The sequence below is a fragment of the Oenanthe melanoleuca genome, chromosome Z, assembly GCF_029582105.1.
Source record: "Oenanthe melanoleuca isolate GR-GAL-2019-014 chromosome Z, OMel1.0, whole genome shotgun sequence".
NCBI lineage: Eukaryota > Metazoa > Chordata > Aves > Passeriformes > Muscicapidae > Oenanthe > Oenanthe melanoleuca.
Window position 1 is genome coordinate 55,952,290 of NC_079362.1, and position 27,627 is coordinate 55,979,916.

The 27,627-nt window shown below is 38.1% G+C and overlaps 2 protein-coding genes across 2 annotated transcripts in view; one reads left to right on the top strand and one right to left on the bottom strand.

The window, feature by feature from the left end:
* The window catches only part of PPWD1 (peptidylprolyl isomerase domain and WD repeat containing 1), a 15,250-nt gene extending 13,027 nt beyond the window's left edge, over window positions 1-2,223 (bottom strand). The window contains exons 1-2 of the mRNA XM_056513110.1: window positions 2,058-2,223; window positions 600-702 (exon numbers count right to left, since the gene is read on the bottom strand). Of these exons, the coding sequence (XP_056369085.1) occupies window positions 600-702; window positions 2,058-2,205 (251 nt within the window). The 5' untranslated portion in view covers window positions 2,206-2,223. The remainder of the gene's footprint in view (window positions 1-599; window positions 703-2,057) is intronic.
* CENPK (centromere protein K) lies at window positions 2,102-27,376 on the top strand. The gene is made up of 10 exons (XM_056513112.1): window positions 2,102-2,284; window positions 4,861-4,959; window positions 6,930-6,986; window positions 10,435-10,507; window positions 14,454-14,500; window positions 19,844-19,926; window positions 20,055-20,153; window positions 20,429-20,570; window positions 24,069-24,122; window positions 26,366-27,376. The coding sequence occupies exons 1-10, from the start codon at window positions 2,204-2,206 to the stop codon at window positions 26,522-26,524; spliced, it is 894 nt and encodes a 297-aa protein (XP_056369087.1). The 5' UTR covers window positions 2,102-2,203; the 3' UTR covers window positions 26,525-27,376.
* Window positions 27,377-27,627: the final 251 nt, after the last annotated feature.

Below are 27,627 nucleotides of genomic sequence, written 5' to 3' on the forward strand. Positions count from 1 at the left end.
AAGAAAAATAAAACCAAGAAAACAGATGCACACATTACACACCTTCCCATTGGTCAGTAATTTGCACTAGAATTAACACGATGCAGAGAATGAAATCTCAAGAATTACTGTGACAGTTTGACTGAATGGGTACTATAACTCCTGGAAAACAAAACAGGTATTTAATGCACTCTGGATTAATCTATGAAAAGTCACAGTTTAAACTGAAGAAACATATAACACTATCCTTTCTGAATATGTAAATATAACTCCTATTTTATATCAGTTTTCACAGTAGTTACTGTGTGTGTGTGTGTGTGTGTGTGTGTGATCTCTGCAGTTCTGGTGAATGGTATTTTTCCAGAGGGAGTAAGTCAATCTTAATCCTGTATTTCCTGAATATTTTAACAGGGATTTAAAGACCCTCCTTTAGCCTATAAAAACAACTTATATCTTGCTTCCAGGTAAGCCACTTAGTTTTTTAAAAAAGCCCACTACCTTTTAAAAACCACCTCAGGACACTGTAACTTTCCATTATAAAACTTCTACAATGAAAACTTGTTAGCATACACCAAAAACACCCCAGACAAAGAAACACAACGGAAAATAAAAATACTTACTTCGTACATGCTACGTGTGTAATAACATCCCTGTGCATGTAACTGCGTTCATACATTGAAGCCGATGGCAGATTTTCAAGATAAACGTGTTCGAATTCAAGAACTACAGAGAAGAAAAAGAAAAATCTGGATTGGTTTTTTCCCCATGAAATTACATCTACATTTTGTTCTCTTTTACTTATCCTTGGATTGCTTCTCATATTTCAATCAAAAATATGCAGGATTTTATGCAAACATAATTAAAGTGCTTTTAGCTCCGGATTTGCTCTCAGACTTACACATTTCCCATGGACTAAATCCACTCAAATGTTGCTTTAACTCATACTGCTCTTACCTTTTAAAGCAAGTGCGACTGTAACTGTCTTACTGTTTTAAGAAAAAGTCAATTAACAACTTTTAAGCTACCACCAGAAAACAGAAGGTCTACTGAACATAATTTAATTCTAAAACCACATGCACCCCTGTTGTTTATAAGAGATCTGTAGTCCCACACACATAGTGTGTAGTCGAAATGTCTACATGTAGTCTAAATTCTAAGTGCTGGTATCCACCTATTTCATTGTTTTATTGGCTGACCTAAAATAATCTGATTTTGAGTTTTGTTTCTGATTTTTAGATCCTGCTTGTTAGCACCTGTGCAGTGGTATTTTTTACTGAACTTGCATGTTTACGTCTGCTGAATATTGTTTCCTTTACTTAAAGAAAGTGATACTCAGAGAGCTGGGAGTTGCTGCACACATCAATACCATATGCTAAAATGGCCTAGAGACTTCTCATCATGCTACAGCCTAAGGCAGTGGTCTGAAAGATGAATTAACTCCACACCTGTAAACAGCACACCTTCAGCCGGCACAGCAGTGCTCTTACCATGAAAATGTCCTCCAGAGGAAACAAAAGTCTTAGAATAATAGAATATTAAGAGGCTAGAGTAAGTCGGAAATACCATTTAGTCCCAAGCCCCCTCCTACTTGACCAAGTTGCCCAAAGCCTCATTCAGCCTGGCTTTTAACACTGTCAGGGTTGGAGCACCCAAAAAAGCACGGGGCAACCTGTGCCAGTAGCTCAAAGCAAAGAATTTTTTCCTTTAGCTAAGCTGAATCCCTCTTCTTTCAGTTTTCACCAATCACCCTTGGTGCTATAACTACAGCTCCTACCGAAGAGTCCGAATCTGGCTTCCTTGTAAATCCCATTGGATATTGGAAGATTGTTACGAGGTCTCCACGTAACCTTCTCTTCTCCAGGCTAAACGGCCACAAGTTTATCAGCGCCTGGCACCGCCGCCCTGCAGTTCCGCACCCGAAGGTTTTCCCCCAGCATGCTCATTTTATATACGAGACAGCTTCAGGATACGGGCTCCCGACAGCTGGCCTCACCCCGCGGCCGCTTTCCCCGGCGGGGCCTAGAGGCGATCCCACCGCCCCGACCCCAGTCGGGGCAGAGCTCCGCTCCTTCCCTTACCTCTCCTCTTCTTCGCCTGCGCGGCCTCCCCCGGGAGCGGCCCGACCCAGCGCTCCTCCTCATCCTCCTCGTCCGCTACTACCGGATCCCCGCCGCCCGCCTCCACCTCCGACAGCTTTCGCTTGAGCTCGGGCTCGGCGGACGCCATGGTGCTACGTCAGAGAGCCGCGCCGGGCGCTCTGGGAGTGACACACGCAGCGCGCAAAGGACGGCGTGAGGCGGCCATGGTACCAACGGGCGGGAGAGGCGGCGGGCGCGCCCTGGGCGGTTGGGGGGATCCCGGCGCTCCAACACCTTGGGGCCGGGAGGTGCTCTCGGCCGCGGCGGCCGCGGGGCTGCTTGGCAGGGAGGGCGCTGGCTTCCTGGCTGCGAAGGGGCGACGTTCATTCACCCCTCGGCTGTGAGCGGGGTTGTTCAGCCTCGGGTCCTCTCGCTGTTGTGCTGCAGGGGTTCTCGTCGGGGACGCGGGGGCTCCCTCTCTCACCACTTTTGCGATATTCTTTATACCCTGCCGATATTTTGCTTCCTGAGGTGCCTTCGTCTCTGTTGTACAAGCTTGCTGTCACATTTCTCTCCCCTCACTCACCGTCTTCCCGCCATTACTCGATTTGTACTTGGTCACGTGACGCATTTCCCCCTCGTAATGTGTAAGTATATAAAGGAACAGAGCCAAGAGAATGGATTCAGTTTTTTCTCGGTGATTCCGAGCACTAGAACAAAAAGCAATGGGCATAAACTGATGCCCGGGAATTTCCAGCTGAGCATGAGGAAGGACTTTTTTACTGTGCAGGTGACCATGCACTGTAACAGATTGCCCAGAGAGGCTGTGGAGTCTCCATTACTGGAGAACTCAAGAACTGCCTGGACACAATCCTGTGCCGTGTGCTCTTGGATTACCCTGCTTGAGCAGGGAAGATGAACACGTTGACTCACTCTAGCATAGAGCCTGCACTTGGAAAAGTGTATTTTTTACCTAATTACGTATTCCTAAAACAAGGTAAGAAGGAATAACATGTTGAAACTGGAAGACATTAGTATTAATGTCAAAAAACCCTTCAGTTTCAGGTATGGTGTAGAAATGCAATTTAACCATACTGAAATAGGGAAAACTGCAAGCTACAAGAAACTGATATATGAAAGTGATGCTTCAGTGTGTGTACGGTGAAGGGTAGTTAAGAGCACAGGATTAAGAACTGCAAGTCAGTTTGGTTTGTGAGAGCCCTTTCATGTTTCACAATATGTACATTTTGAAATTTTGCATTAAATCGGTCTGGAAAGTCAACAGCAACAGAATCATTTAATCATTTTTGTGTGATGGAGATTTTCTGGGTTTCTCTTTGGAGTTTTATTTATTTCTTGGTGATGAGTTGTAGTATTGGACATGGGTGAAAGATCCAAGACTTTCAAATTCCTAAAGCATGGGGTTCTTTTTCTCCCCTTCCTTTTTTACTTCTTCTTCCGCACTATCCCCCCAGACCCTCTTTGTTTGTCTCCTTAACAGATTTTTGTCAGGAAAAACTAGGACTGCTTAATTTCTTTCTTAGTTTCTTCCTTTTGGGCAGTCTTTGCAGGGGGCATTCAGAAGCCATAATAGATTATGGGAACTGGTTCTGTTTTATATTATGGAGACATTCCAAGACTCTTAGGAAGATACTGATTTTCCTTTGCAAAATCCATGCTCATTAGTTCTTATAAGATCATGGTAACCTAGATTTTGTAGTGTTCCACTTTAAATGAAGTAAATTTGCAGGAATTAGTAGAAATGTTGGCTACATATGAGTTCTCTAGTGTAATTCGAGCATTCAGTGAGATGTTCTGATTTTCTTTCCTGATCCACTTTGCTATGAGGTTCTTGAACTTTTGAAGTACTAGTTGAATATTTCATTCCTTTTAAATCAGTTTTTTGACATAATTTTCTCTGAGGCTGTGTTTTTGTTCTGAAAAAGAGCAGAAGATTGAGTTATTATTTTGTGCTTCTTTAAGAATATAGAGAAGTGTAATTTTTCTTTAGACCATTTTAATTTAGACCTATTTAATCTTTATGTGTTTGGTGGGCTTAGGGATGCACTAAGGTATTTTTAAACGCTTTCTGCGTCTAACCTGTTGGTTGTTTTCCCTGGAAAAAACATTTTGGCCCTTCTTATTTTTCCCCTGTTAATCACTGATGTCATTCAGGTATCTCTTAAGTGAGAAAGCTAGAATTAAATTTATGAATTTTTATGTGTTTCTTTCTGACCCAACAGTTCCTCAGAGTATTTTATTTAACTTGGGTTGATTTTTCTTTTGGCTGTCCAGATGCCCTCTTTCCTTTGTTGTCTGTATACCTTCAGGTTCTTCTGTTTGTTTTTCTCATAACTTTGAGGATGCTTAATTTGTTAATCAAAAATATTCTGAACTCAAATGAAGGAGAAATAGATTGGCACATTTATTGACAGCAGAAGTAACTGCCTAAAATTTTGGCAGATATACAGAGGTAAAGTGTGATTTTGTAGATGTGGGATTCTCTTATTTTTTCTGTTTTTGGAAAATAAAAAAGCCATTGCAGATAATAAAATCAGTTATGAAAATTTAGAACTTTGTAATTAAATTTAAAAAGCAAATTATTAGTGTCTTCTAATTTAGTTATATAGTTAGCTGATTTTACTTAATGGCTGGGTGCTTTCTAGAACTATAGAGGAGCTAGCTAGAAGCTTTGGATTAAGGGAGCTTGTTCTATTACATGGTTGATCGGAAGTGGCAGGTATGATTTCATAATCAGTTATTGTAGATCTATGTGATAACTGTTCTGTTTGCTTGTTAATAGGCTGAATGTTTATCAGAAACCACTAACGCAGCTGGTCCTGTAGATGCCAAGGAAGAACTCTTGGATGAATGTCAGAGTATTCAGAAGGAGATGGAAGAGGTATGCAAATATAAATGAGAGACCAGGTTTATTATAAAGCTTTTTCAGAATTATTTTATTCACTACATGTTTGCCCCACCCCTCCAAAGAGACCACTTCAAATAAAACCAAATCAACAAACCAACTAAAAAACCCAAACAAACAAAAATCACAAACAAAAAAAAAGGAAATAAGATCTTTGGAAAGGTCAAATGTAGAAGTGCTGCCAGGGGTGAAGAATGCCTTATATTGTCAATGTGCTGATGTTATGATTTAGTTAGTGTGGGAGTATATGTTAGAATTATGGAAAATTAAACATTTACTCGTGTTACGGTAGTACCAGCATACAGATACCCTTCTCTCTTTAGCCTCACAAAAGATGGGATTCTATTTCACAGGTCCTTTGGATCTTAGAGGGGAGAGAGAGTAGGAGGAGAGAGAGGCGGAGGAGGATAGAGATGTTTCCCCTTATGTAAACTGACAGTTACATTGTCATGATTGAAATTTCTCTCTTAATACATGGTACAATATGTAACAAATAACAGTTTAGGGCTGGTTATTTTTATTTACAGTATTCCCAGAAAAGACGATTTTCTATCGGTTCTTAGGGAACCTTATTTGTTCTTCCTTTAAGATTTAGCTGAATCTGATGAAAAGTCATCTTTTAAATTGTATTTTCAGTCTTAGTTGCTTCACTCAGTTTGTTATTGTTCTTATGTGGTATTTACTTGTGTTCTGAGTTGTTGACTCAAAACATTAAAGTACCAGAAATTGAAGTAAAAGTATTTCCAAACTTAAAGTAGAACGAAGTAGAGACAACTGATAATGCAATAGTTTTACACAGGTTGATTTAAAAAGACTAATGAGATTTATTTCTTGTTGAGTATTCAGGTTAGTTTGCATGTAGCAAGTGGCAGGGAATTCTGTGTCTCGAGTTTCTGGACTTTTGTTTGGCACCACATTGGAGGACCTGAACTTCCTTTGAAATTTTCAAATTAGAAGAGAAATCTGAATGTTTCTTATTTTGAATTTAATTGAAAATACTTGATATCTTGAATCTCATTCTCAGCATGCTCAAAATAATGCAAGAAGTGATGTGTTATTTTTGGAAGGATGAAAACAGTAGAATTTTTATTATTTGGATTTTGCATCCTGAATGCACTCATGTTTCAGCAAAAGATTTAAACTAATAGCCATTTAATTAGCTCCCAGGCTGTATAGTTACATGTAATGTTCCAATGACTGTGTGTCATTATTAACAATTTTTGTGGCAGAAATCTTTTGAAGTGTTCTGGTACCCAAATGTTAACAGCAAGGTTTACAAAGTACTGCGTAGTGATTCTGCTGCTTAGTGGAATACATCCTGCCTTTTTATGGGGCAGGTTAAATTTGTGGCAGTTAGAAAAAAAGAGAGTTTAGCTGGTGTCTCTTGTTCATGCCTTGGATATTTGTGCTGACCTGAATTTCACACCCATTGCAGTCTTGAGAGCTGATGTAGTATCAAACCACTTCTGAACTGTACTGCCCTAAATGACTTAAAACTAAAAGTATGTATTATAATATGATTGCTCTGTTTAGAGAGCCAGAAAAGTAGCTGAATGTGTGTTAACTTCTCAGCAGGTTCCCTGTTCGGCCTTGTCCATGACTCTCTTCCCAGTTTCTCATGTTCTTCATCTATTCAATGCTTTTCCTCTTATGAACTTTTCCCTCATAACTGGCCTTTTTACTGAAAGGATACATCTTTCCTTAGCTGATACTTTTGTCCTTCAGAGTTAATTAAGTTGTGCTTTACTGTGCTATGATTTCAAATAATTTCTTAATTTTCTCTTCTGGGATAGAGTATAAGGGATGTGGAAGAATCCAAGTTAAAATTCTTTTATTCCTATATTATAAAAGTTATGTTTAAATTTCTAAGAATTGTGTTTTGTTCTTACAAAAGAGAAGAGTAAACAAACTTTCTTTGTGCTTTATTTCTTTTCTTTTCTACCAAGTATCAGAGCAAGTTAATGCTTCTAGGAACAGAGACATTGCTACCATCAGATGCCAAGGTAAGACAGTGGGTTTTTTAAAATATTTCATTTTCTATTAAGACTGTAAAATCATGGAATGGCCTGGGTTTGAGAGGACCTTAAACATCATCTAGTTCTAACCCAGGCATAGGCAGGGATGCCTTCCACTAGATCAGATTGCTCAAAGCCCCATCCAACCTGGCCTGGAGCCCTTCTAGGGGCGGGGCATCTGCAACTTCTCTGGGCAGCCTGTTCCAGTGTCTGTGTGCCTACACAATAAAGAATGTCTTCCTAATATCTAATCTAAACCTGCCCTCTTTTCAGCTTAAGGCCATCTCGCCTTTTCCTATCACTACATGCAATTGCAAACAATCTCTCTTCTTTCTTTTAGACCCCATTCAGTCACTGGAGGGTTTCCCTGGAGCCTTCTCCAGGCTGAACAACCTCAACTCCCCACACATGTCTTTACATGAGAGGTGTTACAGCCCAACCACGTTTGTGGTTCTCCTCCAGACTTCCAGAGCAAGTTCACATGCTTCTTTTCTTGGGGACCCCAGAGCTGGAGGCAGCAGTCAAGGTGGGGTCTCACCAGAGCAGAGTGGAGGGGCAGAATCACCTCCCTTGACCTGCTAGCCGTGCTGCATTTGATGCAGGGGTTACAATTGGACTGCAAGTGCATGTGCCCACCTTTTCATCCACCAGGATCCCCAGGTCTTTCTTTGCAGGGTTGCTCTCAGTCATCCTGTACTGATACTAGGGGTTGCCCTGACCCAGGTATGGGACCTTGTGCTCGGTCTTGTCGGACTTCATAAGTTTTGTACTAGTGCAGCTCTCAAGCCTGTCCAGGTCACTCTGGATGCCATATCTTCCCTGCAGTGTGTCAACTGCCTGACACAGCCTGGTGCTGTCAGTGAACTTGCTGAGGGTGTCCTTGATCCCACTGTCCATGTCCCTGACAAAGGTGTTACACGATGCCTGTCTCAGAAACAAGGCCTAAGGAATGCCCGCCATCACTGATCACCTGGATGCTGAACTGATGACTGCACCTCTGAGTGTGACCATCCAGCCAATTCCTTACCCACTGATGGTCTGTCTGTCAATTCTGTGTTTCTGCAGTTTAGTGACAAGGATGTTGTCCTGAATAATGTCAAATCCTTTGCTCAACTCCCAAATAGATGACATCAGTAGCTCTTCCCCTATGCACCAATGCTGTAATCCTTTATAGGAGGCCGCCAAATTTGTCAGGCATGATTTCCCCTTAAAATTATGTTGCTTAACACCAGTTACCTCTTAATTTTCAACACACCTTAGTGTAATTTCAAGGAGGATCTGCTCCATGGTCTTACTGGGCTCAGACGTGAGACTAACGAACCTGTAGTCTCCAGATCTTTATTTTTCTCTTCTTAATAATATGGGTTATGTGTCTTATTTTATAGTCAGCAGGATCCTCATCAGACTGCCATGACTTTTCAAATATGATGGATAGTGGCTTTACCACTTCACCTGCCAGTTCCCTCAGGTGCATCTGTTGTGGGTTTGATCCTATCTGCCAGCTTAGCTGTTAATCACTCATCTCCTCGTCTGGACAGGGGAGAGGAAATATAACTGAAATGTTTGAGTCAGTGAGTCAGGGGTCTCTCTGAATTCTTCAGAGAGGAAATCAGAGTGCAGGGATTGAATTAAAGCCTTTGGATTGAAGTATATTAAGCCACTCACATATAAAGTAGACGTTTAAGTAGAAGCAAGTTCGTAAGTTTTAGTAGGAGCTGTAATGCTTTTAGTAAGTAAAAGGTTTAGATTCCACAGTAGCAGTGTGAGTTCTAGTGAAGGTTGAGAAACATACTGTTGTTTTCAATAGAGGCTTTAGGCCCACAGTGGTAAACAGGACTTAGACATAATAAAACTTTAGTAAGAATATTGCTTACATTTTTCAGACAGGGCAAGATAGGTTGTATGAATAGTTGTATATGTAACCTGGCGTGTTAAGAAACTAGAATTCTAGTAGGTTACACAGTGGTGGTCCGAGTTTGTGTCTTAGTGTTTTGGAAAAATCCTATGTAAGAGTATGTATTGGGGAGAGTTGGGGCTTTTAGCCATTTGCTTATTGCCACTGCTCTGCCATTGCTTTTTTGCCATTGCCTTTTGAGACTGATGTGCTTTGAAATAAATAACCTTTTTAACTAGTAGCTGCTTTGCTTATTTAGAAGGTAACCCAATGAAGTAGGAGCCTAAGAGCTCCGGAGTTGGTGCCTTAGAGTACGAGAAGTCGAGAACCTCACACTGAAGCTTCGTGGATCGAGATAAGGACAGATTTTCTCCTACTAACTTTGAAAAATGCAACTGATAAATGGCTAACATAGGCAGCAAAATGGGAGGAAAAGAGGTGTAACTTCAGTACCTATTTGGACTTTTTTCCTAATCAGTGTGTATGTAATTTCTTCTTCTTAAATGTCATTTTTATGCTGTCCCTCACAGCATCCTTCTGGACATCTGTGCAGCTGTGGGATGAGCAGGTTCACAGTGTGTTGGGTGAAGACCTGGCTGAAGGGCAGAGCTCATGGGGTGCAGCTCTGGTGCCAGCTCTGTTCCATTGATTGTCGGTGATCTGGACGAAGGATTGGAATGCACCATAAGCTAGCTGGCTAATGACTCCAGACCTCTGGAGGGACCAGAGGCCTTGCAGAGGGATCTAGCTAGTTTAGAACATTGGGCATGGCATGGCATTTAATAACACCAAAAATGCAGGGAAGGAGTGGCTGCTGGGCAGCCCTGCAGGAAGGGATCTGAGGGTGCTGCTTGACAGCAGCTCAGGGTGAGCTCAATGTGCCCTGGCAGCCTGGAGGGCAAACGGCATCCCAGGAGCCTTGAGATGGCACTGCCTGCCACAAGAGAGGCCATTATTCCCTGTATTCAGTGCTGTGCAGCCTCACCTGCAGTGCTCAGGGCAGATTTGTGCCCCACAGTTTTAAGAAGGTTGTGAAGATCCTTGAGTGCATCCAGAGGAGGTATGGGAGGGCTGGAAGGCATGTCCTGTGAGGAACTGCTAAGGACTTTGGGCTTCTCTTTTTAGTAGAGTAGGAACTGATTCCTCTCTTCAGCTTCCTCAGGGAAAGGGATAGGGGAATGCTGATATCTTCTCCCTGATATCCAATGATATTATGTATGGGAGTGGTTCAAAGATCTATTAAGGAGGTTCAGAGATGACATTAGAAAGCATTTCTTTACCTATATGAACCTTCCTCTGAAGGACCTTCACAACTCTGCCAACTCTGACTCCTTCTCATTTCCCCCTTTTGAAAAAATAATAGAAACATTTCTTGATTGCTGTGAGTGACTGTATTTTGAAGAAACTAGGTTCTATTGTAATAAATGCTCTTTTGTTTTCTGCTGTATCTACTTAATAACTCAATTTCTATCCTGTTATACCTCATTTTATGCTAGTGCAACTCAACATGCTTCAAGAGGTGCTTATTTTCTTGTTACACAGCTTTCCTTGTTAATGCTGCAGTGGAAAGCTTTATCAGCGGAGCATCGTCAGTGGCAAATGAAAAATCCTGAAAGTAAGTAACTGTTTTATTTTAAAGAATTCTTACATACACTTCTGCAAAGTCTCTTTCATCTAGGCCCTGAGTATACTGAATGTTTGCTAATTGTATTTTCATTCCATAACTACTTAAAAATTAAAATAAATTTAATGCTACTTTAAAAAGTAGCACATATGTTTTCATTTCTTCATAATTTTTGCACTTCAGTTCTAAGCTGACTTGAAATTAAAAGTGAATTCCACTATAACTGAATCCTATGATTCTGGACAAATAAGTGCATGATTCATACTACTGTTCATCAGCCAGTTAAATGGAAAAACAACTATTAGCAGATCTTCTAGCCAAATAAGAAAAGTTAATTATCCTGTTACCCTTCTTCATATTCTTTTCTGTATGATTGCTTTTTCTCCATCTTTTATTTGTATGTCCTTTTTAGAACAGAAATACTTAGGCAAATGATACTCTCTTCATTTTGTCTTTCAAGAAGCTGATATATTAGCCATACATCCACTGAGACTAGTGGTAGTTCTTATGTCTGTTAGGTATTATCAGTCAAGAGTATAAATTCCTCGGTTCTTCAAAATTCTCTTTGTACATAAGCACCACTGCTGACAGATTTCACTCTCTCGCAAGACTGATGTGGCCAGACACTGAAAATAAAAGCATTCAGTATCTAAGTGTGAGTAATGTTTCAGATGTCCCATGTGAAGATTCCTAAAACAGTTCACACTACACTATCATTAATATTCTGGTAGTCCTCATGGTTATGTCTCCTGTCAAGGACCTGTTAGCACCTGTCAATCCAGTAAAACTTCTAGTTAATCTTTAAATTATTATATTGATTCACTTGAATATTTGTATGCCTATAGAGGCTTGGTTTTGTAGTATTTGCAAAATTATAGGAATGTGTTACAGACAGCATGTGGTGATTTCCAATGTTTTGTCTTTTAGCCAAATGGAAATGCCTTTTCAGATCAACATTAGAGGCAGTTCTCCAACTTTTTTCAAAGTCTATGTACTCGCTGCATCTCATCACTAAATAAGAGAAGCTTGGAAAAATATTTTTCCTTTCTTATAAATAGATACTGTTGTTCTATTAGAATGAATTCATAGTTCAGTGTTGTAAGCCTCATTCCAAGAACTGTCAGCCTCCAGTGCTTCTGAGGAATGTAGACCAAAGGCATGTCATTGAATGAATTTGGAACATACTGGTTCCTGGCTGCTGTTCATGAATAAGCTGCTGTCTTAAAGCAAATTAATTGAAGGAACTTAGTTTTTATCTGAGTAAAATACCTGAGGCAGTTAGATTTCTGTACTAAAATATGTATATTAAACTTCAAGTTATTGGCTTAAAAATACCCTTGGCCTATTTTTTTGGCTTGCTGACTTGCTTTGTTCAACCATCCTCACTTCTTCCCAGATGATAATATTTCTTATTAGAAATCTTAATTTTATTATAAAGAAATAATCTATCTATAATTAATAATTTACAGCCAAATATCTACCTTTTTTGGTTCCCTTTTCAGTGGAAGAAAAAAAGTTGCTGCTAAGAATTTAAATAGTTACGGTGCTTGTATGAAAATGAGGAGTCCATTTTTCTTACTTCTCTGTCTTGGCTTCTTTCTACCTACTATTTGTTTTGAAGGAGGAATTACTTAATTGAAAACATTGTCTGATTTTATCTAAATGGAAATAGCAGAAATACTGATTTAATACAATTTACTAATAGAGCATGAATGTCAGGCTGTCTTGTTACTTTGGTTTTTGCTTTTAGTAGTGGCCAGTTCATTTCCTGTAAATGAGAACCTGTCAGCATTTCAATCTTAAACCTTATTTTCAGAGGTTATAACTTGGCAGTTCTACATTTTTTTGGGCACAATATTGGCAAACAGACTTGAATTCAGGATGCAAATTTTATTTTTGCAAAGCATTTACTTTAGTCTCTTTTTCTTTTTCAATTTCTGGTATTATTTATATAGCTCTAGATCTGCTAAATCAGCTGAATTAAAACTTTTTTAAAGCATTTGGCTTATAAAAATAAAATCTAACTTTTACCTTTGTAAAATCAGCAAGTGAAAGCAACCATATTTTAAACCATTTTGAACAGTTGTGGTCTCTGCATAATTTCTGTTTTTCTTTGCAAAGTAGCAGTATTCTGCCAAATACCTTTTTGTTTTATTTTAATATGAGTTTCTGTATAAACATGTGCATAATAGTTGCTTTTACATTCCTAGCATCTGGTAGTATTTTTCATAGTAATTGTACTTTGTATCACTAGGCAATTCTGACATTTGATTTTTGCAAGTGTAGTGATTCTACAGCTGAAAAAGATTTATTGAGCTACCAGTGAATTTACAGCAGTAGTTGGCAGAAGGAGTGTGTTGTCCCAGTGTTTTAGATCTTCATTGTTCCTTCACTACATTATGGTTAGTTATTTCTTTCCCAGGAAGACAGGGCCTTCTGTTCTGATGCTCACACATATAAATACTGAATGGCAAGCATGAGCTCAGGATTAGGTATTTAGAAATAAAGAAGTGTTACTAGGCAGTTGTAAAAATTGATAGTAATTGATAAGGGAAGGCTTATAAAGATTATGTCAGCAGGAAGTGGCCGAGGGAAGAATTACATGGGGTTTTTTTCAGTATATTAATTATTCAATATATTAATTACTCAAATATGCCAGTGAATGTGAATAAAAGTACTCCAATGAATTTTATCATGTGTAGGTAGGATATTAATGTAAATAAAGAATCTCACTCTAATAAAGCACAGACCACTATCTCCTGCAGCTCTTAAGCTTTGAAAGCACAATACTCAAATTGTGTCAAGATTTAGAAACAGTAATTCTCCAAGTAAAAGGAATTTTATTGAAACATTTAATTTAATGCATTTTTAACTTGGTAGTTTTTCTGATTTTCATCTCAGAACAGTGTTTTTAAAATTATTAATCTTAAGCTTCTTAAAATTTTTTGAGGTAAATACTATACTATTACCAAAGAAAGTACTTTTCTGAGTTTATTAAATGGACTGTGTGTATTTAGGAGATGATTCATGCTGTCATAAGAGGGTTAAGGGTTTCCTTTTTGTTAAAGGAATTTTTAATTTAAATAATTATTTATAAGATTAGAGATTTCAAGCCCAAACTTGCACAAAAAAAACCCTGTCTTATAAAGATTTTAATCTGTTAGAATAGCTTTAATTTCTCCTGTTAATGTATTGAAATAGTTCCAAAAATTCATATGTTTATGCAGAAGCTGCAAGTTGACATGGATCTGAGGATTGACTGGAATCTGTTGAGTGCTGTAAAAAACAAAATTCAGTATTTATTCTGAAAATGCATGAGTCATAAACCACTGCATTTTGTAGAATCATTCTGGGGAAACATTTCCATCTTCTTGAATTGTACTTTGCTTTCGCTTAAGTACTGCTGTTGCTGTATTTTAGTTAGGATACTGGCCTTACTGGGCCATTCATCTCCCTACATACAGCTGTTTCTGTGAACAGTAAGGTTGGTGACATGCTTCTGAAGTTATTAAAACTAGGTTCTGCCATCATAATCAAGCATTTGGGTGGCTGTTTAACAAGGAATTGAAAGACTGGAAGAATTTGATTGCCCACATTGGTAATGTTGATTGAATTCCTTCTGCTGAAGAAGTCAGGCTCGGTTTTCTTGAAGTGTGTAGAAATGTGGTTTTTATTCATTATGCACCTACACCAATGTACTTGGAGCTAGTTCAGGTACAAAAAACTGACACGCAAGCATTAATACTGCACTTTTCTCAATCTAATTTTAACTTGCTGAATAGTGATAGTAGGTTAGCCCAGCAGGATGTTAAAATGCTGCTGAGAGCCAAACTGTTTTTTAGGAGGTACAAAAATTTCTCTCTAGCCAGGCTGCTTTCAGTATCAATAAATCTTTGTTATCCAGTGCAAAAATTAACAAATTCGTTTTATTTTTCAGTAATTTCTACCAATCCAGATGTACTGTTAGAATTAGGAAAAGAAGAGGTAAGTCTTTTTGTTTGTAAGAGACAATAAAATTCTGTTCAGAAAAAAGAAAACTAATATATGCAATTGCTACATTTTCCTATCACTGTTCCTAGGGTGGACTACTGCTAAAATACTGTGTATTTTCCTGCAGCCATTTGTGTTGTTCTAATGCGGTTTTTTCCCTGTAGTATAACTAGTAAAATTTCCTATTTGTAACAAGTGAGATTTTAAACTGACTTATTGCACAAGTCAGTGAGTAAGGCACAGTAAACAGTGTTTTATTTCTGGACACACCATCTAATCACAGTAGCTCAACAAACTTACCTGAATGCAACAAAAATGATGTGATAGTCAACATCCCTGCTACATTAATGCTTCAAGGCTTCACTTAGGATTAGGGTCCCATTGTGCTGGATGCCCTCAGGAGACAGAAATCTCATGCCGTAGACACTGCTGATGTGCTTTACAAAGATTTAGCCATCATCTTTAACATCATGCAACAAGGCCCATTTTTAAGACTGAAGCCTACACGCTGCACTTTTCAGGCTTACTTTCAATTAACATTGCACAAGTGCTTGGGCAAGATCTGCTCAGAATTGTGCTTTCAAGATGATCTGCGGCTGAATTCTAGTTGCTAAGTGGAATTTGCCACAGAATGGCTGGAGTTAGAAGGGGCCTCTGAAGATAGAATCATAGGGTAGTTTAGGTAGGAAGACCTCTAAGATGATCGAGTCCAACCATCCAAATTCACCACTAAACCCTGCCCCTACGTGCCTCACAGGATTGTGTCGCGGTGGCTTTTGAATGTCTTTGAAGAAGGACACTCCACAGACTCTCTGGGCAGCCTTTTCCAATGCTCAGTCACCTTGCAGTAAAGCAGTTTTTCCTAATTTTCAAATGGAACTTCTGTATTTGAGTTTGTGCCTGTTGCCCCTTGTCCTATCACTTGTCACCACTGAAAAGAGCCTGACCCTATCCTCTGACACCTCCCTTTAAGATATTTGTGTTTTTTTAAACAAAATGTTGTAATATGTTAGATTTTATTCTTACTAGAAAATTAAGTAATATTGTGTGTTACATAGAAAAATTAGTTATCTTATACATTGAGTTCTGTGGTAATAATTTGCAAATAGTTTGTTGACTTCCTCCATTGGAAGAAGAAGCAAATCAAGAATGCTGGCGGGTTACATTACACTGTATTGATGGGACATAGGAATACAACAAGACTTAGAATATTCCTGTGTGTAATGCCTTCTGGTATCACTCACACCAGCAAACCCCACTGCTGTTAAAAGTGACTATCAAAATGTTGTTAGGTTATACACTTTGATTTTCCTGTGTAGATAGCTATGGCATGTTGGTCTGATATTTGAGGATTACAGGTTTTTTCAGATGTTGTACATATGGAGCATATTTTCAGAATTCGTATTTCTTTGAGCTAAATTCTCAAGTGCTCCTATTTTGTATGGAAGCAGAAAAAAATACATCCAAATCATAGGCTTATGTAAGAAACATTATTTTGTAGAAGACCATAGTGCTTTAACAGCAGACCTGATCAATTTATACAAGTATCTGAAGAGAATGGAGCTGGCTCTTCTCGATGATGCCAAGCAACAGGACAAGAGGCAATGGGATGCACAAGAACACAAGGAAGAGCTGCTTTTCTGTGCGCTGGGATGGATTGCCTAGAGAGGTTGTGGAGTCTCCCCTGGAGTCTCTCAAAAACTGCATGGATGCAACCTGTGGCCTGTGCTCTTGGATGACTCCTGGCTGAGTAGGGAGGTTGGACCACAGGACCCACTGTGGTCCCTCACAGTGGTTAAGGAAACTTCCCTGCCCAATAATCCAGGAACCACAGTGTCAGTAACTAAGGTTGCTAAACATCTCACACTCATACAGACAGATTAGGTCTGCTAAGAAAGGCAGGAGCCTTTCTTTGAAATGGAGAATGTAAACCCCTTACCTCCAAATTATTATAATTTTGAAATTAATGGGCTCTCAGGCAAAGATGTTTGAATAGGAATAGCAGTTCTTAACTAGGAAAATTAAAATAGAAATACAGTATTACAAAGAACAAACCCAAAACACAGTCAGAATACAACTTGACACTCTGTCAGTCAGGGTGTTTGGTAGCAGTCAAATTAAATGGTGGTTGCAGTCTCCTTGGAGTGGCAGATGTGGTTCTGTTGAAGCAGAAATCCTGTAGACCTCTGCACCTGTAGGTGCAGTTTTTTTCCCGAAGATTTAGTGATGATGTGGAAAGGTCCACTTTTCCTTTGGAATTCAGTAGAAAATAGGCTGCTTTGGTGTTTCAAATCTCAGTTTTTATTTAGGTAGGAAAAGCAGACTCCTCCTCCTGGCTGGAGCATCTCACAATGGGATGATGTAATTTTATCAGTCATGCAGTGGGACTAAATGGCCCATTAACAGGAGATATTTTCTTGGAGGAAAGATGGTTTGTGGAAAATATAAAGATGACTGCCCCACCTGGTTTTAACAGGTGGCCCACTAGCAGAGAATATCTCCCACGGAGATAATGATCACTGCCCAGATGGTGATAGAATACATACTTTTGGTTCACATCCTGTATCGCAGCCTAAGACATCAGGTTTCCTTACCATCTCAGCCCTAGGTTTCCTTCTTCCCTTAGGCTCACACATCCCAATCCCTAAAATAATTTAATCGTGGCATAGTAACAGAATAACAGCTTGAGCTAGGTGTCTCTGAGGTGGGACCCAGGACAAAAGGATTTTATGCCCTCACAGTGTAAACGCAGGAAAGTCCAGGCATCATCAGCTCCTGCCATGTCTCCATGTCCCCTCACCTGGCAGGGCCACAGGTCCCCGGGCCCTTGTTCTGCAGAGTTGGCAGTTCATGGCCTCTTGCCTGGGGCTCTTGCCAGAGCTCAACCCAGAGCTCAGTGTGCAGCTCCCAGTGCAGCTGTACTGTGAGCTACCTGCACTGGATGTATTCCTCAACACAACGTTATCGATTCTGTGATTCTATGAAAGACAGCCCACTGAGAGTCCACTGTTCTCTAGATGCCTGTAGCTTCTGACTACTGTAGTTTTATTTCTCCATATTTCCTGTAGCGGATATATCCATAGCACTGGAGATCATTTAATTAATGGATGCAGTTAGTCTTTCTTTGATGCACCTTTATTTTCTGCAAATTTTGTGTGATGCAAGTAGGGTGGATTCATTCTTGCTAGCACCTGCAGTAACTTAGACAATAGAGCCCTGATGCCATAGACATTTTCTCCTCAATCATTTGTTAGCAGTTCGTGTGTGTGCTCCACAATCTGCTTCAGGTAAAATAAAGTATTTTGTTAAGCTCTCTGAGACTCAAGAAGACACTAATGAGCAACTGGTTACAGTGACATTTTGGTTAGCTCCTGCATTTAAACTGGATGTTCTGGTTTTGCATTGAAGGCAATCTGGGGGGCAGGGCACATTCAGAAGTTTTTCCATGAGAACTTCCTCTGTGAATTGATAGAACCAATTGGAGGCTGATTTAGTAATTAACAGCCTGGGGAACCAATTAGAGAAGCTACTTTGCTCCATGAATCACATTGGTAAAAGCAAGAAAACATTAGAAAAGCTCTCTTTTCCGGCCTTTTACCGGTAACATTGGCTCGGCCTGCTCCCACCCCCCCATCAGGCCAGGCAGGAGTGGGCTCAGGAGCCACCGGGCATGGCCTGCCCCAGCCTCCTGCATCTTCTGTGTGAAATTTTAACTCTTCCAGTGCTTGAATAAGACTTGCAGACCTCCTATCCTCCCTTGCGAAAGAGGAAATAAAGCAGAAAGTATACACCAAAGCTAGTAAAGTAAGAGCCATGTTTCAGATGGGAAGAGATTGAGGAGATGCCATGAAAGTTGGCTGAAAAAAATCTTTTTGTAAGCTATGGGGTAGACTGTACTGCACTGAGGAGTCCTGTAAATCATGGAGAAAATGTGGTGGGCGGGGGGGTGGGGGTTGAAGTGTTTGAGAAAAGGATCCTTTTCCCCGAGGGAGAGGGGGGACCTCTGTTCCTGAGAATGAAGTATGAACAGAGAAATTTAAGGGAAGAGAGATGAAGGGACCTTTTGCCTTTGAACAGCTTACTCTTAAAAGTAATACCCATGAGTTTGACATGGCCCACTGTCCTGGTTTAGGGCATATTTGGGTGAAAACCTCCAAAGGGACCCCCCCCAGGAAGCAAATTCAAGTGGCCTCTCCCCCAAGCAGGTTCGGGAAGAAATTTCCACAGCGAAAAGTGGAAAAAACCTGTTTATTCTACAGGCAAAACACTGCCCAGCACAAAAAATCCATATCAAACAATGAAACTTCTAGCTGCTCTAAAGAGATGACAAACTCAGAAAGTCTTTATCCTGTGGGTAGTAGCTTGGCTCAGTCTGTTATCAGTCCCTCTGGCACTGGAAAATGCTGCTGCCCAGGCCAGGTCCCTGTGGGCTGCAGATGCAAGCTCCTGGTGCTTCCCCTGGGTCCCCAGTCCAGAGCGGGTTCAAATAATTCCAGGAAAAGAAAAAAGGAAGAAAAACTTTCCAGGGAACTTCTCTGCTTCAGTCAGTCAAAAACTAAAAGCAAAGGAGAGCTGTCCACCATGGCGACTATCCAGGAGACGAAGCGATGGAACTCCTATCTCGATGTTTTGAAAAACAACCACCTCAGACATTCCACCACTTCTCTTTCCCCCCCTTTCACTCTCAAAACCACCCTTAAAGGTACAAAACTTACTTCTGGGCTACAGACAAATGGGAATACAATTCAACATGACAAAGTCACCCCAGGATACCCACAAAAACAGATCTGGGAAGGCTGTGAAAATGGGACGAGTTTCACAATTTTGCAGATTTTCCCAGGTGGCTGCTATTGGTGAAAGTGAAGACACAAGAGAACTTTATTTTTCTCTTGGAAAAAATCCCTGTAGCCAAACAAGAAGAAACTGTTCTCCCTTAAGTGATCTGAAAAAATTATTTCAGTGAAGGACTGACTGAAGTGTCTCTGTATATTGTTGTTAAGAAAGTGTGGGAGGTGGGGGGAACGAGGGAGTGGTCTGAAAAATTCTTATGTTGAATTTCTTATTTTCTCTGTGTTGTTACTAAAGTTTTTCTTTACGCCCTTTTAAGCTTTAAGACTGCTTTGTTTTTGCTCCTAATCCTATCTCACAACAGAAATTGAGCATGTTAAAATTGGCAAACCTAAACTGAACCAAGGCACTGGATTTTAATGTTTATTAAGAAATTGCGGATGATTTTTGTCCCTCTTTATCAGGTTTACAGATGTAGCCTTACATAGAAAAAAATACTACAGCTTAGGCTACCTGCAAAACAGTAGTTTAATTTCTATTCTTTTATAGTTGCAGAAAGTAAAAAATGATCTTGAAATGGTACTGTCAGCAGTTCGGTCAAAGAATAAAAAGCTGGAAAAAGATCTGGAAAGGTAATACAATAATTTGGACTTTGGAATGCTGTAAAGTTTTTTCCTTTTTTTTTTTTCTTTTTTATTTTTTGACTGCCCAGGGAAACTATTTATCTGTTTTGCCATTTTCTAATTTTCATGTTTCAAAGAGAAAAGCAGTGGTATGAGGAACAGGAACAGATGATAGCTGCTCTTACTAAAACTGAAGAAGAGGCAAAAACCCAAGTTGGACAACCTTCCGCAGAAAGGTATTTCTACATTTTTGAGTTATAAATTGAAGAATTTAAAAATCAAGAGGAGCAAATGAGCAAGCAAAATCTTAAAATGTGTTCCTTGCTTTGTTTAATAGATCAAATAATTGCTCAGTAATCCATATTTGAAACATGAAAGTAATGCTGCTTCTGTATCCTGTGGTTAAAGATGTTGAATTTCTAACAGATAATAAGGTTTTTTTTTTACTTATGAAGGACTTTTTAGTTACTTGATTTGATCCTTTGTTCTATTGCTATGTTTTTACTGTTAGTTTGGAAGTCAAAGAATACAGTGAACTGAAAAATAAAATACTGGAATTAAAGACCTTTAAGAATGAACTCTTGAGTACTTTGGGTGAACTCCTGGATGAACATTTTCCCCCTCCAGAGGAATGTAAAAATACTAAAAAGAAGGTAAGACTTTTCTTTATCTATTAAATCTAAAATGTTCAGTTTATATTTAGTTAGATGCAATATCTGTATAAAGTCACTAGCATTGAGGCTGCAGTTGTATTTTGAAATAAGCATAGTTTCTACAGCTGATCCTCTAGCTTTAATTTACAATTTTCAGGTTGTTTTGTATTATTTAATACCACTGAGTATTTTCTTTTCTTAATGCTTATATCCTTTACCCAATGAGGTGCATAGCAATACATAGCAGCTGCAAGCTGTACCGAATTTGGGAATGGTGTGGGGTTCAGTCCAAATTGATTTTTTTTTTTTTTTTTTACTTCACTGAGCAAGTAGATTTCTATTTTCCTTGGCAAAGCAAATCTTAGTTGTCTAACAATGTTTTTGTAACAGTAAGGAAAAGTGTTTATAATTACAGAGTAGTTTGGAATGTTAACCATCAAATTTTGCTCAGGGAAACTGGGTCAAAAATTATCTTATAACTTCAGGGGAAATTGGCAGCAGGGAATATTTTGCATAATAAATTCAAAATGTACAGTAAAAATAAAACGATTACCATTACTATTTGATAGATACAAAAAAGCTATGAAAAAAGGCAGGTTTTGATTTTGATTTCAACCATACTTAAAATCACAGAAGTAGAAATTACTTCTTTAATCCAGTTTCCTGGTAACCACATAATATAATTTCTTCAGTATTATCATTGAGCTCCATTCTAGAATACATAATTTTTTACTACTGTTTCTCCTGTGGTTTTTCTTCTAATACCTCATTACTCTGGTTAGAAACTATCTCTTAGCTTCCAGTCAAAATTTATCCATATCTAACAGATCCACAGGTATTCTTACACCAGAATTTTCCTTAGAATAGCTCTGTTTCTTTCTTCTGTTTATTCGTCCAAATATTTTTATGGTGGCAGTCTCATGTCCCCTCTTTCTTTGTTTTGCTAATTAATGCCTTCATGTTTTTCTGTAAGATAGTATTTTTCAATTCCCTAGCTTATCCTAGTAATACCCATTGTGTATTTTTTTTCATAGTTTGTTTCACTTAGACTCATCTTTTTTACAACCTGCTATGAAACAATATTATAAATAAAATACTAGCTCACACCCATCACCAAAGCAACAAATTACACCCTTACCTTTTTCTGTCTGTAATTTGCAAATCCCAATCTTTTCATTTAAAAAAAATCTTTGTTTTGCACATAAGCACATATTTTGCACATAAAAATACCAAGTGGAGATGTCAAGACATTATGTTAATTTTCAGAGGTATTATGCAAATATCTTATTTTGTTGAATTTTAGTTTTTCTGCATACCAATGCCATCCTTTACTGCTGTTAGTAAATATGACACATGTTGCTCTCAGTCTCTCAATTTAAGAAAAAAACTCATGACAGTGTTAAATGCACTGCACAGATCCAGGTAGATGACATCAGTTGTTCTTCCTTTTCCACAAGTACTGTAATTCTTGTAGAAGGCCACTAAATTTGTTAAGTGCAGATGGTCTACAATGAAGCCATGTTGGCTGTCACCAATCACTTAAATAAAAAAACTACTTTGATTAATTTCAACACAAGGTTTTGTCTTTCTTAGCTTTAATTTTCTTTATGCATTTCCTGAACTCTTAATCACAGTTTGTTTTCTGACAAGTCTTTCTTCTTTTCACTCTTAGTGAATTCATAGCTTTTCTGTATCTTTTGACTCACTTGGAATACTTGGCTTAACTGCAGGTACCCCCTAATCTGCATCTAAGAAATTGACTGTGAACACAGGATAGCCAGCCATTTTTGCCTACATTTTTTGAGTGTCAGAAATACAAATTGTAATCACTGGCATTGAAATTTGCTGCTATGTTGAAGAACACATTCACTTCTATTATCAGCTTGGTTCAAACTAGCAGCACCAAACTCTTAACTCTAGACATCAGTAATTTTACTTCACTTTGTGGAAGCATCTTGCATTCTCAGTGGTTCTGTAGGAGGGCAGATGTGCAGGGTTGATGTCTGTAGGACATGGTTGCAACATAGTTTGAACTGCTCCAAGCCTTGCTGGTCTGGCTTCACCCTCCTTTCACCTGGCAACATGCATGTGGGATGGGAGTAGGAGTGAGGACTGGGTCAGAGCAGCTGACATTGGCTTCCATTGCCATGGCCTAACACCTTTAATAAAGGCAGTGACTGTAGAAACAATTATCTTGCATTTTAAATCTAGGATAAAAATTGACTTTTAAAATTTTTTTTCTGAAGTGATAATACAAAAAATCAGAGGTTGAGGAATATTCCTTATGCAAATCTGTCTGACTGGAAGGGTTAAGAAGGTGTATTTCAGGCTAAATAATGAAATGCTGAGCATCCTGCTTAATGACTTTATAAGCATTACATGATCAGCAGTACTAACTGTATTAGCAGTAATTTTGACTAGGGAAATATATCAGCAGAGATTGTGAAGTACCTTCATATTCGCTCTAAGGAACTTTTTGCAGACAGGTAATGTAGATTCTATTTCCTTGGCTGAGTATCAAGATAAAGGCACATTGATAGATATTATTGGGCCATAGCTCCAGAATTTGCAGTTTCCATGGAGCAGGCTCTCCCTGGAAACTGAAACTTCTGACTCTCTGCAGATGATGTTATTACAAACTGAGTGGAAAAAAGGATCCAGAACTTGCCTTCAACTTATTCTTCTTTCTTGCTTGTATTCTTACTCTGTTCCAGAAGTGGAGTTTGTATAAGGTGCTGCACACCTGGTAATATCTTAGGACTTAAATTGATATATTCAACAGCAGTGCTGAGAAAGCTAGTGAAATACTATCTCCTTTATTTTGTTGAAACTTAAGTGCATGGAGAAAAAGAATAATATTGGAGAATTTAAGAATCGCATTTACCATGCAACAGTACAAGCAGATCCTCTGACATTGCTGCCAAAGGAATCTCTATAAACAAATGGCTTGATTTGCTGGCTACAAAGGAAAACAAGTAATCTTCTAGTGATATTTTATCATTGCCCTTTTTTTCCACCAAAAGTTTTAATTATTCTGTTTCTTAACCTTGGTAATTTTTTTACTTGAAATCAAAGCAAGTCAAATCTTGAAAAAAAAGAAGGTACTCTGAAATGAAATCTTGAGTTGTGTATTATTTGTGTTAAAAACATTTATTTAAACCTCATGAAAAATATTTTTTTCTCTAACAAATCTTGTTCATAAAATTCCTGTACTACATTATAAATGTGATGTACCTGGTTTTATTTAAATGTAAATACAGGTAAAAACATTATGATCACTTTAGATTAATCTCTCTTGATAATTCAAAAAATGTTACATTTGAAGTGCAGGATTTTGAACTGGTAGATTTAAATGCTACCTTGTATTTCCGTCAATCTAAGTAAAAGTTTTCATCTGTTGTGTACTATGCAATTAAATAATTGTGTAATTATTTTACTTTGTCAGTTAACATTTTTCCTGGCTAGTTTGGGGTTGTGTTAATTTCGTTCTCTTTCCAGAGGTCTTCTACAAAGCCAGCTGTAAATCTGATAGCATTGAAAGATATTTTAGAGGTAAGATGCTTTTACTATGTAGAGATTTGAGAAATTTTTAAATACTCAGATGTAATGATGATGATAATCACAAAGCTTTTATTATTAATATAAACAGCAGTATGTGGCATTTAGTTAAGACAGTTAATCTAGAATGATTAAGAATGTTGTGTCTACAAGAAGACTGTAGGGACACCTCATTGCAGCCTTCTAGTACTAAAAGGGGGCTTACAAAAAGATGGAAAGCAACTTTTTGCATGGGAGAATAATTTTAAATTAGAAGAATGGAGATTTAGATTAGCTGTCAAGAAGAAATTCTTCAGTGTGAGGGTGCTGAGGCACTGGAACAGCTTGCCCAGAGAAGCTGTGGATGCCCCGTCCCAGTTGCATGGGGCTTTGAGCAATCTGGCCTAGTGGAAGGTGTCCCTGACCCTGGCAGGGGGCTTGGAATGAGATGGTCTTTAAGCTACATTCCAAACCAAACGATTCTATGAAACTGGGTCAGTTTTCTATTCTAATTCCTTTCAAAGTAAACCCCAAATTGTTACAAGAGATGTGGCAGTAATGTTCAGTTTAGGCTGGAGAACAACTGTCTCTGTTTTCTTGATTTTACAACATTTAGTTTGAAGTTTTGTGTGCCTTAGTGGCTCATGTTGGGAGAGACAAATACTATGTTTAACACAAAATATTGGTCCATTTCATGTTCTATTTTATGCTGTTTCAAGAAAAATATTTCTGAAATATACATTAACAGAAGGACTAATTAATACGTAGCCTCAGAAGAACCAATGCTCTTGTGCATTAATTGGATTATTAATTCATACAAAGAAATCAATTAATCTGATTTATGCATTTCTAATTGATTTTTTAAGTATGCAAGCATTGCTTAGTGTGAATTTTTAATTACAGTACAATTTATGAATGTGAATTACAAAGCATAATTCTAGTCGTTAATGCAGCATTTGAAGTGAAATTTTCTGTTCCTCCTCCTCCTTAGACAGTTCTAGACTTCTATATGTAAGATGTCCTGGGGAAAATGTTTTTTCTTGAGGCAAAATGTTATAAAAACTTTCTGGTATTAAGATGCTATTATCTAATCACTATGACATTGTACTATAGTTTAAAGTCCAGGCTTTGGGCTTACGTCATCAAAATAATTTTACATACTTCAAATATCTCAGCATACCTGTTAATGCCAAAATAGGCAGAGCTTGAAAACCGATCAGAATTTAGGATAGTCACAGCCCTTACAGAAAAAGAATTTTAAAGTTCTTGTAATGTTTTAAAATTGTCCTTCATATTTTTCTGATATTGTTAATCTCCTGAAAATGTGAGTATATTCAAGTAATGCCTTATTTCCATTTGGAAGAACACAGTATTAGAAAAATTCAGATTCATTTTGAATTTCAGCATCCTGACCTAAAGTGTCAGTGTCCCTTATCTGTGTTTTCTGGAAGGGCTTTCTTTGTTGAGTTGTGTCATTCTAGCTTTAAGTCCCAATTTGAAAAATGTTTTCTGAGATTAAAGTTACAGCTATAAAGGCTATTTTGGAGTATCAGATGTCAGAATAAACCAAGTAAAAATTTGTCTAGAGTAATACATTTGGAGGAAATTCTCATAATTGGAAGTACAAAAGATGTTAACTGGAACAATTGTTCTTCAGAATGTTCTGGGAAAGAAGAGCAGTTATTTATTTGGGTCTTTTATTAGTAGCAGTGGATGCAAAAATATAAAATCTGGTAACAAGGATTTTGAATTTGTATTTAGCACTAAGGGGCAAACAATATTTTGTACTTACTGAAATTTGGGAAGTACAACATTTAAAAGCTCTGAGTAGAAAGATGAGATATCTAGGATAAATGGAAAGAGGGATGGCTTAGTTTATTTAATCTGTAATGTGTGCAGTACTCTCCATGAACAATATTGCGAGGGCATGAATGTGATCTCCATGAACTGGAAAAGAATGGCAAAAGATTTTGTTTCAACTCCATTAACTAATTCTGTATTTAGATACTGCATTTAATCTGCATTTATTCTGGAAAAAAAAGAGGATTCTGGTTCTAATTTTTGCATTTAAAAAGAGGTTAAGAAGTTAATTGGAAATCCTTTGCTTTTTTTCTACTTTGAACAGGTTTCATATTTCTTCTGTAGTCCTTTATTTCTTTTATTTCGTACATCACAGTAATTTGTATAAATTTGGTTAAAGGAGATAAAAATCTAGCTGTTTTGTTAATTTCCTAAACCTTATCCTTTTGGTTTTCCAGCGTCTGATAAACAAATTAATAACCACACCACATGACCCTTACATAAGTATCGATGAGTCATTTTGGCCACCTTATATTGAGCTGCTGCTGCGATATGGAATTGCCCTAAGACATCCACAAGACCCAGAGAGAATGCGCCTCCAAGCTTTTCACAAGTAGTGTAACCTACACATGCACTTGAAAACAAAACAACACCAGTACTTTTCATTTACGGCTAGGACATACTAAGGTTTCATAGGAAGCTTTTTTGTCAACCATCACTTCTCATTGAATAGTTTTTATTTCTTTTCTGTTTAAGTGGATATTTAAGAACATAGGAAAAGTAAAAAAGGAATCTATGTTAACTGCTTACAGTTGGCCTTCAGTGTTATATGAAGATCTGCATTGTGGAAGGTTTTTATAACTGTTTCTGTAAGATGCTAATTCATGTAATAGACAAAGATGTTTAACACTCCTATTTACTTTAAAAATCATGCTTCCTACATTACTTCTATGGTTTAGATTTCTTAGATTGCCTAAAGTTGTCTCAATTTCCTTTAGTATTTTTTTGTAATGTGTAGGATACATGGCCTTGCAAACATTTGGAGCTAACGGACAGGTATCCTCTCAAGAATGTGTAATGCCTTGTGTGTTTCTTGGAGCCTTTGCAAACAATTTTATTGGCTGCAAGGTAAACACTTAGGAAAGCTGACACATCTTTCTGTGCGAAGTGCAGCAGGTGTTGAGTCTGCACCGTTCACTTCATGCTTTTTGTGTTATGCTATATTGCCTTACAGTATCTGTCTTCACTTATTCAGACCTAGTTTATAAAGGTTTTTAATGGGTCTCTGTTCTGTTGATCTCTACAGCTTCTAAGTGATGTCAGTTGAGAATTACCTTCTGACTCAATGCTGGCATTCTATGTAATCTCAGTCTTTTCTGTGGCCATTGTTATTGTATTGTATTTGATTGTATTGAGTACAAAAATTTTACTCTTGTATATCTGTAGCGAGTAAAACTTTGGAAAACCAAGTTTGTCTTTTATTAGCAGAGGAGGAGGAACTTTGGTGATTTTTTCAATTTAGGAAAAATAAAGATTTTTGTACTATCATAGAATGTTTTCATGTGATGGTTTTTGGAATGGTATTTATGTGATTTGATGTGATGACTTGTAAAGATGATGTGATGTCACATGGGAGAGGTAAGTGGGACCAATCTAATACAAGTTCCAGTACAATTGCCCTTTTTAGCCCAATTTAATGGTCTAAACAAAAAAATAATTC

Excerpts from the sequence above, each read along its gene's own strand:
- CENPK (XM_056513112.1), top strand. The coding sequence starts at position 2,204 with ATGGTGCTACGTCAGAGAGCCGCGCCGGGCGCTCTGGGAGTGACACAC. Across the intron at positions 6,987-10,434 it reads TGCTACCATCAGATGCCAAG|CTTTCCTTGTTAATGCTGCA; the intron begins GTAAGACAGTGG and ends CTTGTTACACAG. Across the intron at positions 19,927-20,054 it reads CTGGAAAAAGATCTGGAAAG|AGAAAAGCAGTGGTATGAGG; the intron begins GTAATACAATAA and ends CATGTTTCAAAG.